Source organism: Rhinolophus hipposideros (assembly GCF_964194185.1).
Source record: "Rhinolophus hipposideros genome assembly, chromosome: 11".
NCBI classification, from domain to species: domain Eukaryota; kingdom Metazoa; phylum Chordata; class Mammalia; order Chiroptera; family Rhinolophidae; genus Rhinolophus; species Rhinolophus hipposideros.
This window is the reverse complement of record NC_138057.1, coordinates 32,716,409-32,730,070: the sequence shown is the minus strand read 5'-3', so window position 1 is coordinate 32,730,070 and position 13,662 is coordinate 32,716,409. Positions and strand designations below refer to the sequence as shown.

Below are 13,662 nucleotides of genomic sequence, written 5' to 3'. Positions count from 1 at the left end.
ACACATCTGTGGTTTTAAAAATCTTAAAAGTATTGCCAATTTTTTAGTGATCATTTGTTTTATGTGTTATTTAGTCTTGTTTGTTTATTTGCTTATTATCTTGACAATAATGATCAAGACTGGAGAGTTGATGGAACACGGAGAGACAATTGGACAATAATCTCAAAATTAATTTATTTTTGTTCTTTCATTTTTAACTTTCATTTGCTGAGGTGAGACACAAGAAGGTTACATTTGGGATACTTTTTCAAACAACTCTTGTGGCTTGGCATATGTATATGTATAAGGCAAATTTCAAGTTTTATGTATTTAAAGATATAATACTAAATAAGTACCCAAGTCTACTGAACACAATTTAAGGCTATTAGCTCAAGTTAACAAACTTAGATAAGTAAAGTTATTTATTTTTAAGCGTTTTTTAAATATAATTTCAGACTTCTAGAAAAGTTGCAAGAATTATACAAATATCTTCATATATCCTTTCCCAAGCTTATCTGAATGATAACATTTTACTACATTGATTTTATCACTTTTCTTTTTTTAAAAAAAGGTTCTGTATTTACTGACACTCATATTTAGGGTCTGAGTTTAGAGAATGCATTAGGAACTTGAAGGTTTATAATTTTTTTATTTGCCAGTTATTTTACTCAAATAGCTTTTTATACTCCAGATGCTCTTGTTTGCTTCAATACTTCTGCTTGTGGCATTTCTCAAAAACGCATTGTGCACAGAGCTAAAATTAATCCTTCTTGACATAAAGTATATTATGTTATTTGCCATGGGACTGCCATGTTTAGTACTGTTATGTCAATGTACTTATACCATCTAACAGTTCATCTTGTTATAACTCATCTGACTGGTTTATCTCTGTAGGCTAGAGCTTAAGAGTTCAGGCTCTGACGTCAGATGACCTGGATTTGACTCTTGGCTAAAAAAAAAAAAAAAAAGGCATGGCTAAAGGAAGGTATATTAGTTTACACATCAGGTTTAGGATTTAGCACTGAGCTACTAGTCACCCAAGACAAAGAGGGCAGCTCTGATTTGCTCTGAATAGGAAGTGTATCAGCTTTTAAGGGCTGTATATAAACAAAATGAACCATCAGTCTCTGCAGAAATGGCTTTGACTGATGTCAACACAGTCTTTAAAGAAAATAAAGAGGCATTACACATGTGTTTATTTCTAAAATCAGCCCTGGATAAAAGGAAGTGCAAAATGATTATTTTTCAGGGATAGAAAAGTTACACGTTAAGAGTTCATGGAATTAATGATCTGATATACTGGTTTGCCACAGGTATCAAGCTTGAAGAACTTTGATAATTCTTTTTGCTACAAAAGACTCCAGGAGATATGATTCTCAAACTGTGTTCCATATGTCCCTCTAGATCCCACAAAAGCTTATCAGGAGCTGCTGTCAGGGGCAAGAGAAAGCTAAGTGGACAAGGCCCCAACTCCTCTGCCCCCCACACATACATGATGATTCAATCAGGAGAGCAGTTTTTGTAGTATTAGGTTGGTGCAAAAGTAACTGCGGTTTAAAAGGTTAAAAATAATTGCACAAACCACAATTACTTTTGCACCAACTTAATAATATATTCCTTCAATACATATGGAGCACCTACTACTTGCCCAGCATTTACTGGTTCCATGAAAAAAGACTGAAGAAAAGAATCATTTGTTAAACGGGTAACACAATAGAAGTGCAACATCAACCTCACACACAGGCATTTTGTAATTACAGTCTCAGAATGTACTTCTCAAATGTATGCACAGTCTGTCAAGGTGAAATGACTTTTCCAAAGCAAGTAATTTAAATTATTTGAGCCTCAGTTTCCTCACTTGTAAAACGAGGAGAATACAACCTACTTTGCAGGTTATTATTATAAGCTTTAGAAATAATAAGCCAAACATCAACACAGGGAATACACAAAACAGGTGCTCAGAAGATGGCAGCTACTCTTATGATTCATTGCTTCAAGGATTTCTGACAATGTAGAAGAGTGGACAACTTCAAAATGAGAGTTACTGAAAACTTAAATACTTTATATTGCCTGCCCAGTAGCCACCTAACACGCCACCTCATCTTTCACCACTCAATCCTCTTATTCTCTCCCCCAGCTATTTCAACTCTGTTTCAGTTCCACAAACCCACCAGGTTCTCTATGATACCAGGTCTTCACACACACACACATACACACACGCATGCACACACGTGCACAAACACATACACCATTCAGAAATGTGAATTAATAAAAGGAAGTGTGCAAAGCACTTCCTTTTATTCCTGCACTGGTTATCTCTATTCTTCAAATCTTAGCTTAAAAGTCACTTTGCCTAGAAATACTCCCTTCTCCAGCTCAGATTATAAATAACTTTTTTTTAATTTGGACCTTAAGTTTCCCTTTCTTTCAGATGCTATGGCAAACAGGCTTAGATAAAAATTGAGGTCTACTACGCTGAGAGTATTTACAGCACAAATAATTCCTCTCATTTGCTTAGGCAAAGCGGGCAGGTGCTCTGTTTAAATTATGTTCCAAACTTTTTCAAATAATAAGTGATACCAGTTATCCTAAAGTGTTCTACTTTCTACTCATTTGAAATATTTTGTAAGGACAAACTGAACTTTCCAAGCAAAAAAAAAATCAATTTCCATGTTGAAATTGATAGTTTGATAGTTTGATAAACAAAATAGATATTCATAGGAAATATATCTCTAAGAACAAAATTATGAAATCAACTAAAATAAGTCTATACAACTAAGTGATCTGGTGAAGAAAATTTTCTGCAATACAACTGTGGGAGATCCTCTGGAATATTTGAAATAAATGAATAATTTAAGTCTCTTCTACCTAGAAATTCAAATTCTAATCAGGCTAGTTAAGATACTAATATATTATTCTTACCTTAATTTACTAAAGTCTTATATACTCTCCACAACACCACACTTGATCCAAAATTATTATATTTCAAGAGCTGAATAAAGTACTGAAGGTATTCCTGATCTTTATGGAGAAACCTTCTGGTATTTTCTCTAATCACCATGGTAAATGCACCCCTCCAGGGTGGAGAATACTGCCCTGCAGGTCAGATAAAGTGGGTGCCATTGTGATCTAGAGCCTGAGCCTCCAAAACTCAATTTAAGGAAGGACCAGAGGTTTTTGCTTAGTGAAGAAAATGGAAGTAACTGGTATAAACACTATAAAAGCTACAGAAGATGAGTTACTTGAGAGTGAGGGCAAAAAACAGAAGACCACAGGTCAAATCTTATATAATAGGGAATTGAAAAACCCCAATATTAGAAGAATCAGATAATATTAGTACTACTACTACTAACAGTCATAATAACAATGAAAATAATAAATTTATTAAAAGTGTATTATATACCAAGTACTATCCTGAATTGTTTAATATTTGTAGCTAAGTATAAGCTAAAATTATTATTCCTATTTTATACATGAGGAAATTGGATGAGTTGAAAGGTTAATAACTCATTTAAAGTCATATAAGTAGAAAGAGCTAGCGCTAGGATTTGAACCCATACCTTCTAACTATGAAACTTACTCTCAACCTCTACAAAACCTGTTTTCTTGATGATGTAGCCCTGAAAGAAATAAAAGGAGAAGCCCAAAAGCCACGAGACAACAGAGACATCTGATAGTCTACAATATCAAGTATCAAGGAAAAATCCAGAAAGATCCTAGAGAATACTGTTGGATTTGGCTCTGTCCAAAGTGTACAGTCTCCACAGTTGTACGACTAGCATCCAAATTTCATTAAGAAGTGGTTAGATAAAAGGGAAATGTAGTAGATAAGTATAGCTGTCTCTATCAAGAAAATTGGCAGTGGAGGAATACATAAGAAATATCTCAACGGAAGAGGGAAAAGAATATATATACTAGGGAGGAAACAGATGTCAAGACACCACAAATGGGTCACCGGACGAAACCTCCCACAAGAGTTTTTTGGGCAACATTGTTCTAAATGCTTTACTTCCTAGACTTCTCGCCTCCCCATACAGATTCCCTGACTTACCGCCTTGTGCTCTTCCACGCTTTTCTATATCAGAAATACCCTCCTCCAGTTCGTTTTTCTTGTCAACTCCAACTTTTCCTTCAGTAACAGTTCAAAGGTCATATCATTGGTGAATGTATTGCTGATCCTTACTCCCCAAAACAATCTCCACCTTTACTCTTGAGGCATTCAGTATCCAATTCTATGACAATACCTACCTCTCTCAAAAGTCAGCTTCCTACACTCTGGTACTATGTCAAATTACCTTTGAAACCCCATCCTTTAATAGAGTGCCTGGCATATTACTCTTAAAATATGATATCCCAAACTGATCACAATGATCTAACTCCAAATGAGAAAACAGTTTTAAAATCACTCAACAGAATCAAAAAATATAACTACTCAACTATTTAAATAGTAGAGTTTTTTATTTTTATAAATATTCAGTAGAGATAATCAACTAAAGGGCCGTCATATTGGATTGATGCAACAAAATTGATTTAAACTGTAAATCAGCATGTTCGTTCAAAACATCTTACTTTTATATTGTGGATACTGGAAATTAGCAGTTCTGGTTCTAAAAGTAAATATGCTCTTTAAGAGCTAAAATCACTGTCTTTTGTTTTTTTTACAAAAAGCCACTCAACTAGAATTCATTTAAAAATGTTATGCCATCTTTTAGAATGTCTGCCACATTCTTAATTATGAGAACATTGTCCCCTTAGGGAACGAAGCCAATGGGAATCAAGTCCCAAGTAAGAACAAACCAGAGAAAAATGTCTTTGCTTCTGTTGATTATATGAGATAATGGTCTCAAATGAAAGGAATTCTATTCATGTCCATCAAAGCTACTATGTTCAGAAAGCAAACCTCTTGACCCTGACAGAATGGACAGGTAAATACAAGAATGACAGAGTGTACTGCCTCATGCTTAGCTCTCCAAACTTGCAAAGGGACCATTTAAGACACTGTTGATCAAATTTTGATCCGATAGAAGATTCTGTTATCGATTTCATTGTAGGCAATCTTTATTTTTTTTCCTTAATCACTATTCATTGCTTCCTCCAAAGGAACTTTTTCATGGGTATGTTCCTAATTATCACAGTTTCTTTCTGGTTGTGATGACATACTACATCACAAAAATGTGGCAAACGAAAGTGAAGACAGAAATGACCCACTGCTAAAGCTACGGTCTAATGTGAGAATTTCAGGAGTATTCACATCAAAGTTTAACTTGTAAAGTCTATTTCCTAAAGGTTGAAATATCATTTTAAAGATACTCTAGGATCTATTGGAGAAAATTCATTTCAAGTTTCCCCTTCGTGAAGACTACCCTTTCTAGCACCTAATTGACAGTTCCAGTTGGATCTCTTTACCCCAAAGAAGCGTCACATTCTTTTGACCACAGGGATAATATGCTCACTCTCCATGACGTACTGTGACTTACTTGGAAATGGTAAATACTCGTATGTGACAGAATGATAGGTTCTTATCTGAATATAATTTTGAAATGAACTTTTATCACATTAAAAGAGGATTCAATGTCCCAATTACATACCAAAGACCCACTAGAAACAGACTGAGTCCCTGGACAGGAAAAGATAAAGACCACAATTTCTGCTAATAAAAGAATTTGAACAAAGTTGGCAGCAGCTTCTATGAGAAGAAAACAAAAATCTTTCTTTGGACTCAAAACAAAAAGAGTAAGGGAAAGAAAAACCTCAACCACAGGCTCCACTGTGCTGGGATGTTATGTTTAGAAGAAGCAATATAAAGACAACACAATTTCCCACTTTGAAAGAAAAGATTCATGCCCTTTTCCAAGGAAAAAGGAAGCTAGGCAGAGGCAGTAGAGAGAGAAGGAACCATAGATTGGAGAGCAGTTAAAATTGAGAAACTTGAAAAGGAGAAAAAGGTCTTGAAGCCCTGGTTCCAGGTGGTTTAGAAATTATTCTCAATGTCCGTAGCATTAGTGAAATACCTGGAGTCCGAGATTTAAACAAGAAATAAAAGTTGTGACTTTTGTCTCGGTTCTACCTTGAAAAAAATTTACACTGACCAGCTATGGGAGAGAATGGAATAATAGGAAGGCATTTCCATTTTTCACCTCTTCTAGACTTTTAATTAATTCATTCCAGGGGAAGCAGGATGAGAAGACCTCTAAGATTTACACATAAAATGACCAATTTCAAGGATAATCTACAAGAAACTAACAAATTGCTAAAGGCAAGGGGAGGGAAAGGGAGAACAGCTCATTTCTAGTCAGTCTATAGAGACCCATCAGGCAGAAAAGTCTTCTTATAAAGATGATATAATGGATAATATCAAAATTCTAGTTTCTAATCAAGATACTGAACTTGAATATTTTTATAGACTTTATTGAATTGGGCAACAATACCTATATTTGGAAGCTGAGACTCAATGGTGTTTTGTGAAATAATGAACAACTGCAAAAAATAGGAAATTTGATAAAGTAATATATAAGTATAACAAGACCTTGCAATCTTTGCTCAGAATTTACCATTCCTGAACCAGGAAAGATGACAAGTTGGTGCTTGAGAGCATATAGAACAAATGAAAAATAACAAGAATAATTTTCGAATCAACATTTTATTGGGTACTTATTATACAGTGAAATTAGAACCCTCAGGGCTTTGAAGAAACAGAACTACATATTAGCATCTTAAAATGTTTTGGTTTCTCAACATTCTAATACATATAATATTACATACCTCATCATTAAAAAAATTTAGCTACAGGCTTTCTCTTTACGTTTAAGTGGCCCAAGCCAGAACACGATGAAAAGTTGAATCAATAGAAGTAATTACCTTAGACATCAACGCCATGATTTCAATATCCATCATGCGTCAGTGACAAAAGCTAGAAGCTTTTAAAGGCATCCTACCTTTAAAAACTCAAGATGACATCAGCACATTAACAACACAAAGATTACAGACATGTTAAAGACATAAGCAATTACATCTTATCAGTTAGACAATTTACATCCACAGGGACAGCATTAGAATGCACCAGGGAGCTTCAAACGGAACACTGTTCTAATGAGAAAAAAAAAGACAGGAAAAAAAATCCTTCCGAATGAGCCTGGAAGGACAACATAACAGGCAACTCCAGACAAATATCACATTAAATCACTATGTGAAATAAAACGTTTTGTTGGGAAGCAGAAAATGAGAGTTTGCACCTTCTATGCTTGGTGTAAAGGGGACATAAAGTACCATCTTCCTTGAATGTCCAAGAGGAAAGAGATAACTTGAGGAACTGAAAAATACGCTTTTTGGGAATGATCCATATGGCACAGTACAATGTTTTCCAAAACGTGGTCCATATGTACATGAGAATATTTTTATAAGGATATGGATAAAGTGTGTGTGTGTGTGTGTGTGTGTGTGTGTGTGTGTGTGTGTGTGTAATCTTCTATTTACATCTGGTGATACTGATTTTCCACTTCTGGTAGTTTAATTTTGGGTTTTTAATATACGTATCTACTATAAAAAGTGATTCTATTTAAGAACTGAGCAGATCGCCTCTACCAACTCTATGCAGGGAGTCATTGGCTCTCCATAACTTTGGTGAAAGTTTGGAGGCTTTTATTTAATGTATGCACTGAGGAAGACCAAACACAAGTGATACCATGTGAAAAAGAGAAGGATTAAGTAAATTAATGCGAGAAATACCCAACTCTCTTCCCCTACTCAGCTGCCAGGTGGAGTCAAACAATCAGCTAGTCAGGTCGCTAGAGAGTCTTCTTTGAAAACATGACTAGTCCAAGAGGAAAAACAAAGACAGCAAAAAACAGAGGGTCCCCATTTAAAAAGCCCAGAATATGACCTCATACTGAAGTCAACAAGACCTACTCATGCATGCAAACCAGCATTTTATCCTCACAATTTTGAATAAGCACCCAAAGATCCCCAGACATCTGAAAAAAGATTCTAAAAGAGAAAAAAAGAAAGTAGCTTGAAAGAAACAGATTGTATAAAGAGAAAAAATTTTCAATAACTTAAAAAATTAATATATTTAGAGAGAGAGAAAATTAATATATTTAGAGAGAGTTGAAAATTACAACTAAGATTAGAAAATTAATAGATAGGCTGGAGGGTGATACTGAAAACAGAACAGAGTCCAAAAAGTGAAAAACAATAAAAGAGAAAAAGAGAGAAAGAAGAGACGAGGTAATAATAAATGAAAAATTTGAATAAAATTTCCCAGAACTGGAGAACATGAATGTCCAGATTGAAAAGGAACACACCAAGGTTCCAGCACAATGTATGAAAATAGGTCCACATCAAGATACAACATGAATTTCAAGAAACTGGGATTTCAAACACTCTATAAACTTTCAGAGAAAAAAAAAATCATATCGGACACATATAAAGGATCAGAAATCAGAATGGTGTTTGACTTTTCCATAGCAATCCTGTAAACCAGAAGACAATGGAGCAATCTTTCAAATTTCTAACGAAAATTATTTCCAACCCAAAACTCTGTATCCGTCCAACTATACAGTACAACTGTGATGATAAATACATTCCTTCTCAGACACATAAGAGCTCAAACATTTATCATTTCTTAAGAAGTTACTGGAAGTTGTACTCAAGGCAAATCCAGAACATTTAACACATTGATTCAGGAAACAGAAAAGCCAACATAAAAAACGAAAACCTCAGGATGATGGCAAAAGGAGATCCCAGGATGGGAGCAGAACAAAAGGAAATCAATCCAGACTGGAGCAGGTTAGAATGACCTGAGAGCCTTCTTTACAAAAACATATGGTCATTAAATCCAGGGAAAGTACATAAGTTTTATAGAAAAGGAAGACAATCACAGCTCACTACATGGCTAGATTAGAGTAGATTAGAGTAGCATTTATACATATATCATGGGAATGTAAGCACTGAGTAAAGATCTACAAAAAATTAAAACGTAACAATGAGGTTGAAACATGAAATTGTTTTTGTAGTTCAAAACCTGCATATAGTTCAACCTAACATATGAGAAACATTAAGGGATGGAAAGGATGTGTGTGTGTGTGTGTGTGTGTGTGTGTGTGTGTGTGTGTGTGTGTCTGTGTGTGTTAGAGACCAGGAAGAGGAGAGTCCCCTAAGATTTTTTCTTAAATGACTTCATATGTCTTTATTTACTGTGAGAGTCAACGACCCTTCCTGATTCTAGCACTCTCCCTGCCTCGCCCACTTCCACCTCCTGAAAGACTATAACCTTGAGTCTTTCTATCATTCAGGAGAAGATACCCCCTCTGCCTACTTATTCATAATTGTAAGAGCAAAATTTGCTAAAGATTCTCTTGGATACTAAGAAATTACAAGCAAATCTCAAGTCTCAAGGGAACGCTTTACGACATGATCTTTCTCACTTATTTTCTCGCTACTCTTTAGAAGAAATGACAGGCCAATGTGTTCACAATCAACATGCAAAACTATTAGCTGGCATAAATAGCATTATTTTGTCAGTATCTTCCCAAAACAAGCCAAGTGTCGAGAATGAATAAACCCTGTAGTAAATATGTGATGAGGAATTCATTCTCAATTTTTTAAATGGGATGAATCGGATCTCCAGACCTTTAAAATAATTTTCATTAAACAGTATTTATCAGTCACCATAATGTCCACACACTTTCTAAAACATCACAAAAGCAAAATCTCTGCTTGTAAGTTACCTTCATCCTTTCCTTTATTAAGTACTACTGAGATCCAATTATATAAAAATATAATTGCTTACATTTCAATGTGAAAGAAATAGGAAGCTGTGACAAAGAACAGGGAGGAGAGAAGAGAAGGAGTAAACCTACTTAGAGTGGTCAACTCAGGAACAAATCCTCCCTCTGAGAGTTAAGAAGCTCTCTCAGAGGAGGGATCAGTTTGATTATTTATCTTTGTATTCCTACAGTCTAGCACAGAAAGAACCTAGCACCTCTAGGCAATGCTCAAGAAACATTTGTTGGCTTAACCTAAGAACTGAACGAGGCCTGTCTGAGCGCCCCTTGTGCCAGAAAGTATAATCCAAATCACCTTTGGACACAGCTACGTTGAAGACTCAGCACAGTGGAAGGCACAGCATCTTCTCTAAGAACAGGCACTCCTTACCTGTTGCTGTACTGGTACTTGTTGTACCACCTGTGTAGGCACTGCTGCTTGACTAGCCACAGATGTCTGTAAAGTCACTGTCGAACCTGTGTCCGACCCGGTCTCTGATGTCTGCATGATGGTCTCTGAAATACATTACAACAGAAATTAAGGTTAAAATGTCCCCTTGCACGACGAACTATATCCCATTTGTTTTTAACATCCTATACTGAGACTACTGAGACTTTCAAATCTCTGAAGACCCCCTGCCCCAACACACTGTCATACTATTCCATGCATGTTTATATTTGACCACTTTTTAAAGAAATACAGAAAATTACTAGTCCACGTTTTTAAAATCCCATTAGTACTTATTATCTTGAGGCTATAAAGGTTGAACTTCATTGAAATTTACCTTCCTTAGGTCTCATCTGTTATAAATTGTTTCAACATTATAAACCATAGCCCCAAATTATGTCAAGGTGATCAATTATCAGAACACAAATCTTAACTGGATAAAAACGTCATAAACTGTACTTTATAGACACTTTGATAGACTATCAGGATGTCACCAGAGGTATACAATTTAGAATGAATCCTTTCTAAGGTCCTTTCCAACTTTCAAATTTACTATTCACTGACCTAAAAAAAATAATATATATACAAAAACCAATCGATACACTCTAAATTTACCCAAAGGATCAAGCTCACTAATTTTCTCATTCTGTGGTATGGTACGGTACTAAAATCAAAGTTCAATTACACTCTGACATAAAGAGAGCCAAATATCAATAATGGTTACTATTTTGAAAGATGGGTTGGACCACTATTACATAAATGAGATTTATAAACAAAGACATGAAATGTTATCTTTTGTCATTCACAATTGAAAACGGCATTATTTTTCGGTTCTCACGTGCCAGACCTACCAACACAGGATTAAATTTTGCAGCATGTATTCTAACAAATATGGTTTCTCAGACCTCCTGGCCTTGACATTCACTTTTACTATTTATATAATCAATAGAATAATAATAATTTATTATTATTTTCTTTATGCTATTGAGCAGACACCAAAATTCTAATTTTCTTTACTGGGGAGAAAAACAATATTTAATTGGTAACCTAAGAAAAACACTGCATTATGGTTAAAATCTGTGAACAGTATAGTGAACATTAATTTTCCTTAGAAAAATTCTGAAAGCGTATTCAGTTCTTTCAAGTAGAAAATTAACCCCTCTCAGCATCTCTTGTTACACTATGACCTCTTCCAATTGTTCCCTAAACCTTTTCTATTATCTCATTCAATTTTAGAAATGGACCTCTGAAGGCATCTAATCTACTCTTCTTGTTTTATAAATGAGGAAACTAACTCCCAGAGAGGTTAACAGACTCGCTCAAGGTGACAGGAGTAAACCTGGGAGTAGGCCTCTTCACTTGGAATCTATGCTTATTTTTCTTTCTAGACCTTTAGGCTGGCATCGTTTTAGGTGATCATTCTTATTCTTCTGTTAGTCAAAACTCTAAAGTAGCACAACAAACGTTAGCACATACCAAAGATATAGCAGTTAACAACTAACATTGATTCTTTAACATATGCAAAGGACTCTTCTAAACACGTTATGTTAATTCATAAATAAGTTAATCCATGTAACAATACAATGTGGTGGTATGATTATAATCTCCATTTATAGATGAGGAAACTCAGATACACAGAGTGAAGGTGTCTAGGGGCTTAAATCGAAAGAATGTGACGGAAACTGGGGCTACCATCCCATTTATTTGGGTCAGCAAATGTTCAGTTCCAGGAAATTGTGAATTTGTGGGAAGGCTGAGCTGTAGCTGCCAATTCTTCCAGTTTTCCAAAAGATGAAAATTCAGATTATTATGTGAAATCTCCCAAACGGTGGCTCATTAAAAAAAAAAAAAAAGTAGCATTGATTTACATACACACACTCACACACACACACACACACACAAGAATCACTCAGCCCCCTTTGTACTATCATTAAGACTATAGACATACCTTAAAATGTTTGAGAAGTGTATTCACTACATAAAACTCTTGCCTAATTAAGATTATTGAAAGACCATGGCTCCCGAAATTTGGGGAAGGGATATAAACATTAGGAATCCAATCTGTGCCTCTTCCTCTTTATTCTATCATAGAGGGACAAAAATACCCCCCTCCCCCCAAAAAAGCAAAAGCCAGCAACCTTTGATCCATTACATATTTATGGGCTATCGATGCCTTTTGTGCTACAGCAGAGGAGCTATTAGTGAGAGTGAGGTGATGCCTTTCTGTAGGGAATGAGGAATGAACTAGATGTTAAATATCATCTTCACTGAGGTTTCCTTAGGCCCTGTTCCCAACTGCAAGGAAGTGCTGGCCTTGTCAATGCAGTCTACAAATGAGGAAGTCAGGGTGGCCAATTATGGCTTCTTGTTTCAGCTGCTCTATCAAAGGTGGATGAGTTTTTTAGTGATGTCACTCACACTAAAACTCCCGCCTATTTCTCCCAATGCTGGCTGGGAGCTTTATCGAGGCTTTCTCACGTGCACATACATTGTATTGCAGACTAGTCTACACACTCATTTTTGGTGTATCATCCATACTTTGAAATCCACTGTTGTAGACCAAACATTAAGAATATAAAGAATGGCGGTATCTTTAAAAACTAAATGTACTGGGTCATATGGTAATTCTATTCGTAATTTTTTGAGGAACCTCCACACTGCCTTCCATAAAGGCTGCACCAGTCTGCATTCCCACTATGCAATTTCACTAACAATTGTCACCCCAATAAAAAATAAATAAATAAATAAATAAATAAATAAATAAATAAACTAAATGTACTTTTAAAGCAATCCCTAAATATTCCAAATAAACCACCAGATAGAGTTTATCAGAAGATAAAAGGCACAGATTCAGAAACTGGCATCCTATGGACTGCACAGACAGACTCAGAGTGACTACTAATTAAAATTCTTAATTGCCAACATTTAAAAGTCAGAAAACTTTGGGTTAAAAACCAAATTTCCAGATTCTCTTGAAAAACCTGAAAATGTAGAAAAAGTGACCCCATGTTGTTTTATAGGCAAACTATTTAATGGTGCAACTCATTTACTTGCTCAGCTCCTAAAGGCATTGGAATTCAAGACACCTTTTGGGGTAACCAGAAACTTAGTTCTACAAATCCATATTGAAAATAGAAAATTACTTTTTGTGTTTAAGACAATATTGATAAGATTTATACTAGATTACTTCTTTCAGACAGAGGATAAATACCCAAGCTTTGACTACTTTAACTAAACAGAAATGTTTAACTTCATTTCTTCATTTTATGGATGAGTCAACTGAGGCCGCAGAGATACGAAGTCATTTAACTAAAGTTAAACAGCTGGAAGTAGGAAAGGAGGGTTTGAACGTAAGACTAAAGCTCATGCATTAAATTACTAGACCAAGTTGGAAGTCTTGAGTTTCATAACAGACATTGTACAGATAGAAGTAAAACGAGTAAAGAAAAGCAAACTGGTGAACTTACAGAATGA

The 13,662-nt window shown here is 35.3% G+C and overlaps 1 protein-coding gene across 7 annotated transcripts in view; it reads right to left on the bottom strand.

The window, feature by feature from the left end:
• The window catches only part of RFX3 (regulatory factor X3), a 266,691-nt gene that overhangs the window by 138,248 nt on the left and 114,781 nt on the right, over positions 1 to 13,662 (bottom strand). For all 7 annotated transcript variants that reach the window (XR_013994520.1, XM_081067309.1, XM_081067311.1 and 4 more), the window contains one exon: positions 10,132 to 10,256. Coding sequence is in view for 6 of the 7 variants with exons in the window: in XM_081067307.1 (XP_080923433.1) it covers positions 10,132 to 10,256 (125 nt within the window). In the remaining variant the exon portion in view is untranslated. Of the gene's footprint in view, positions 1 to 10,131; positions 10,257 to 13,662 lie in introns of those variants that run through there.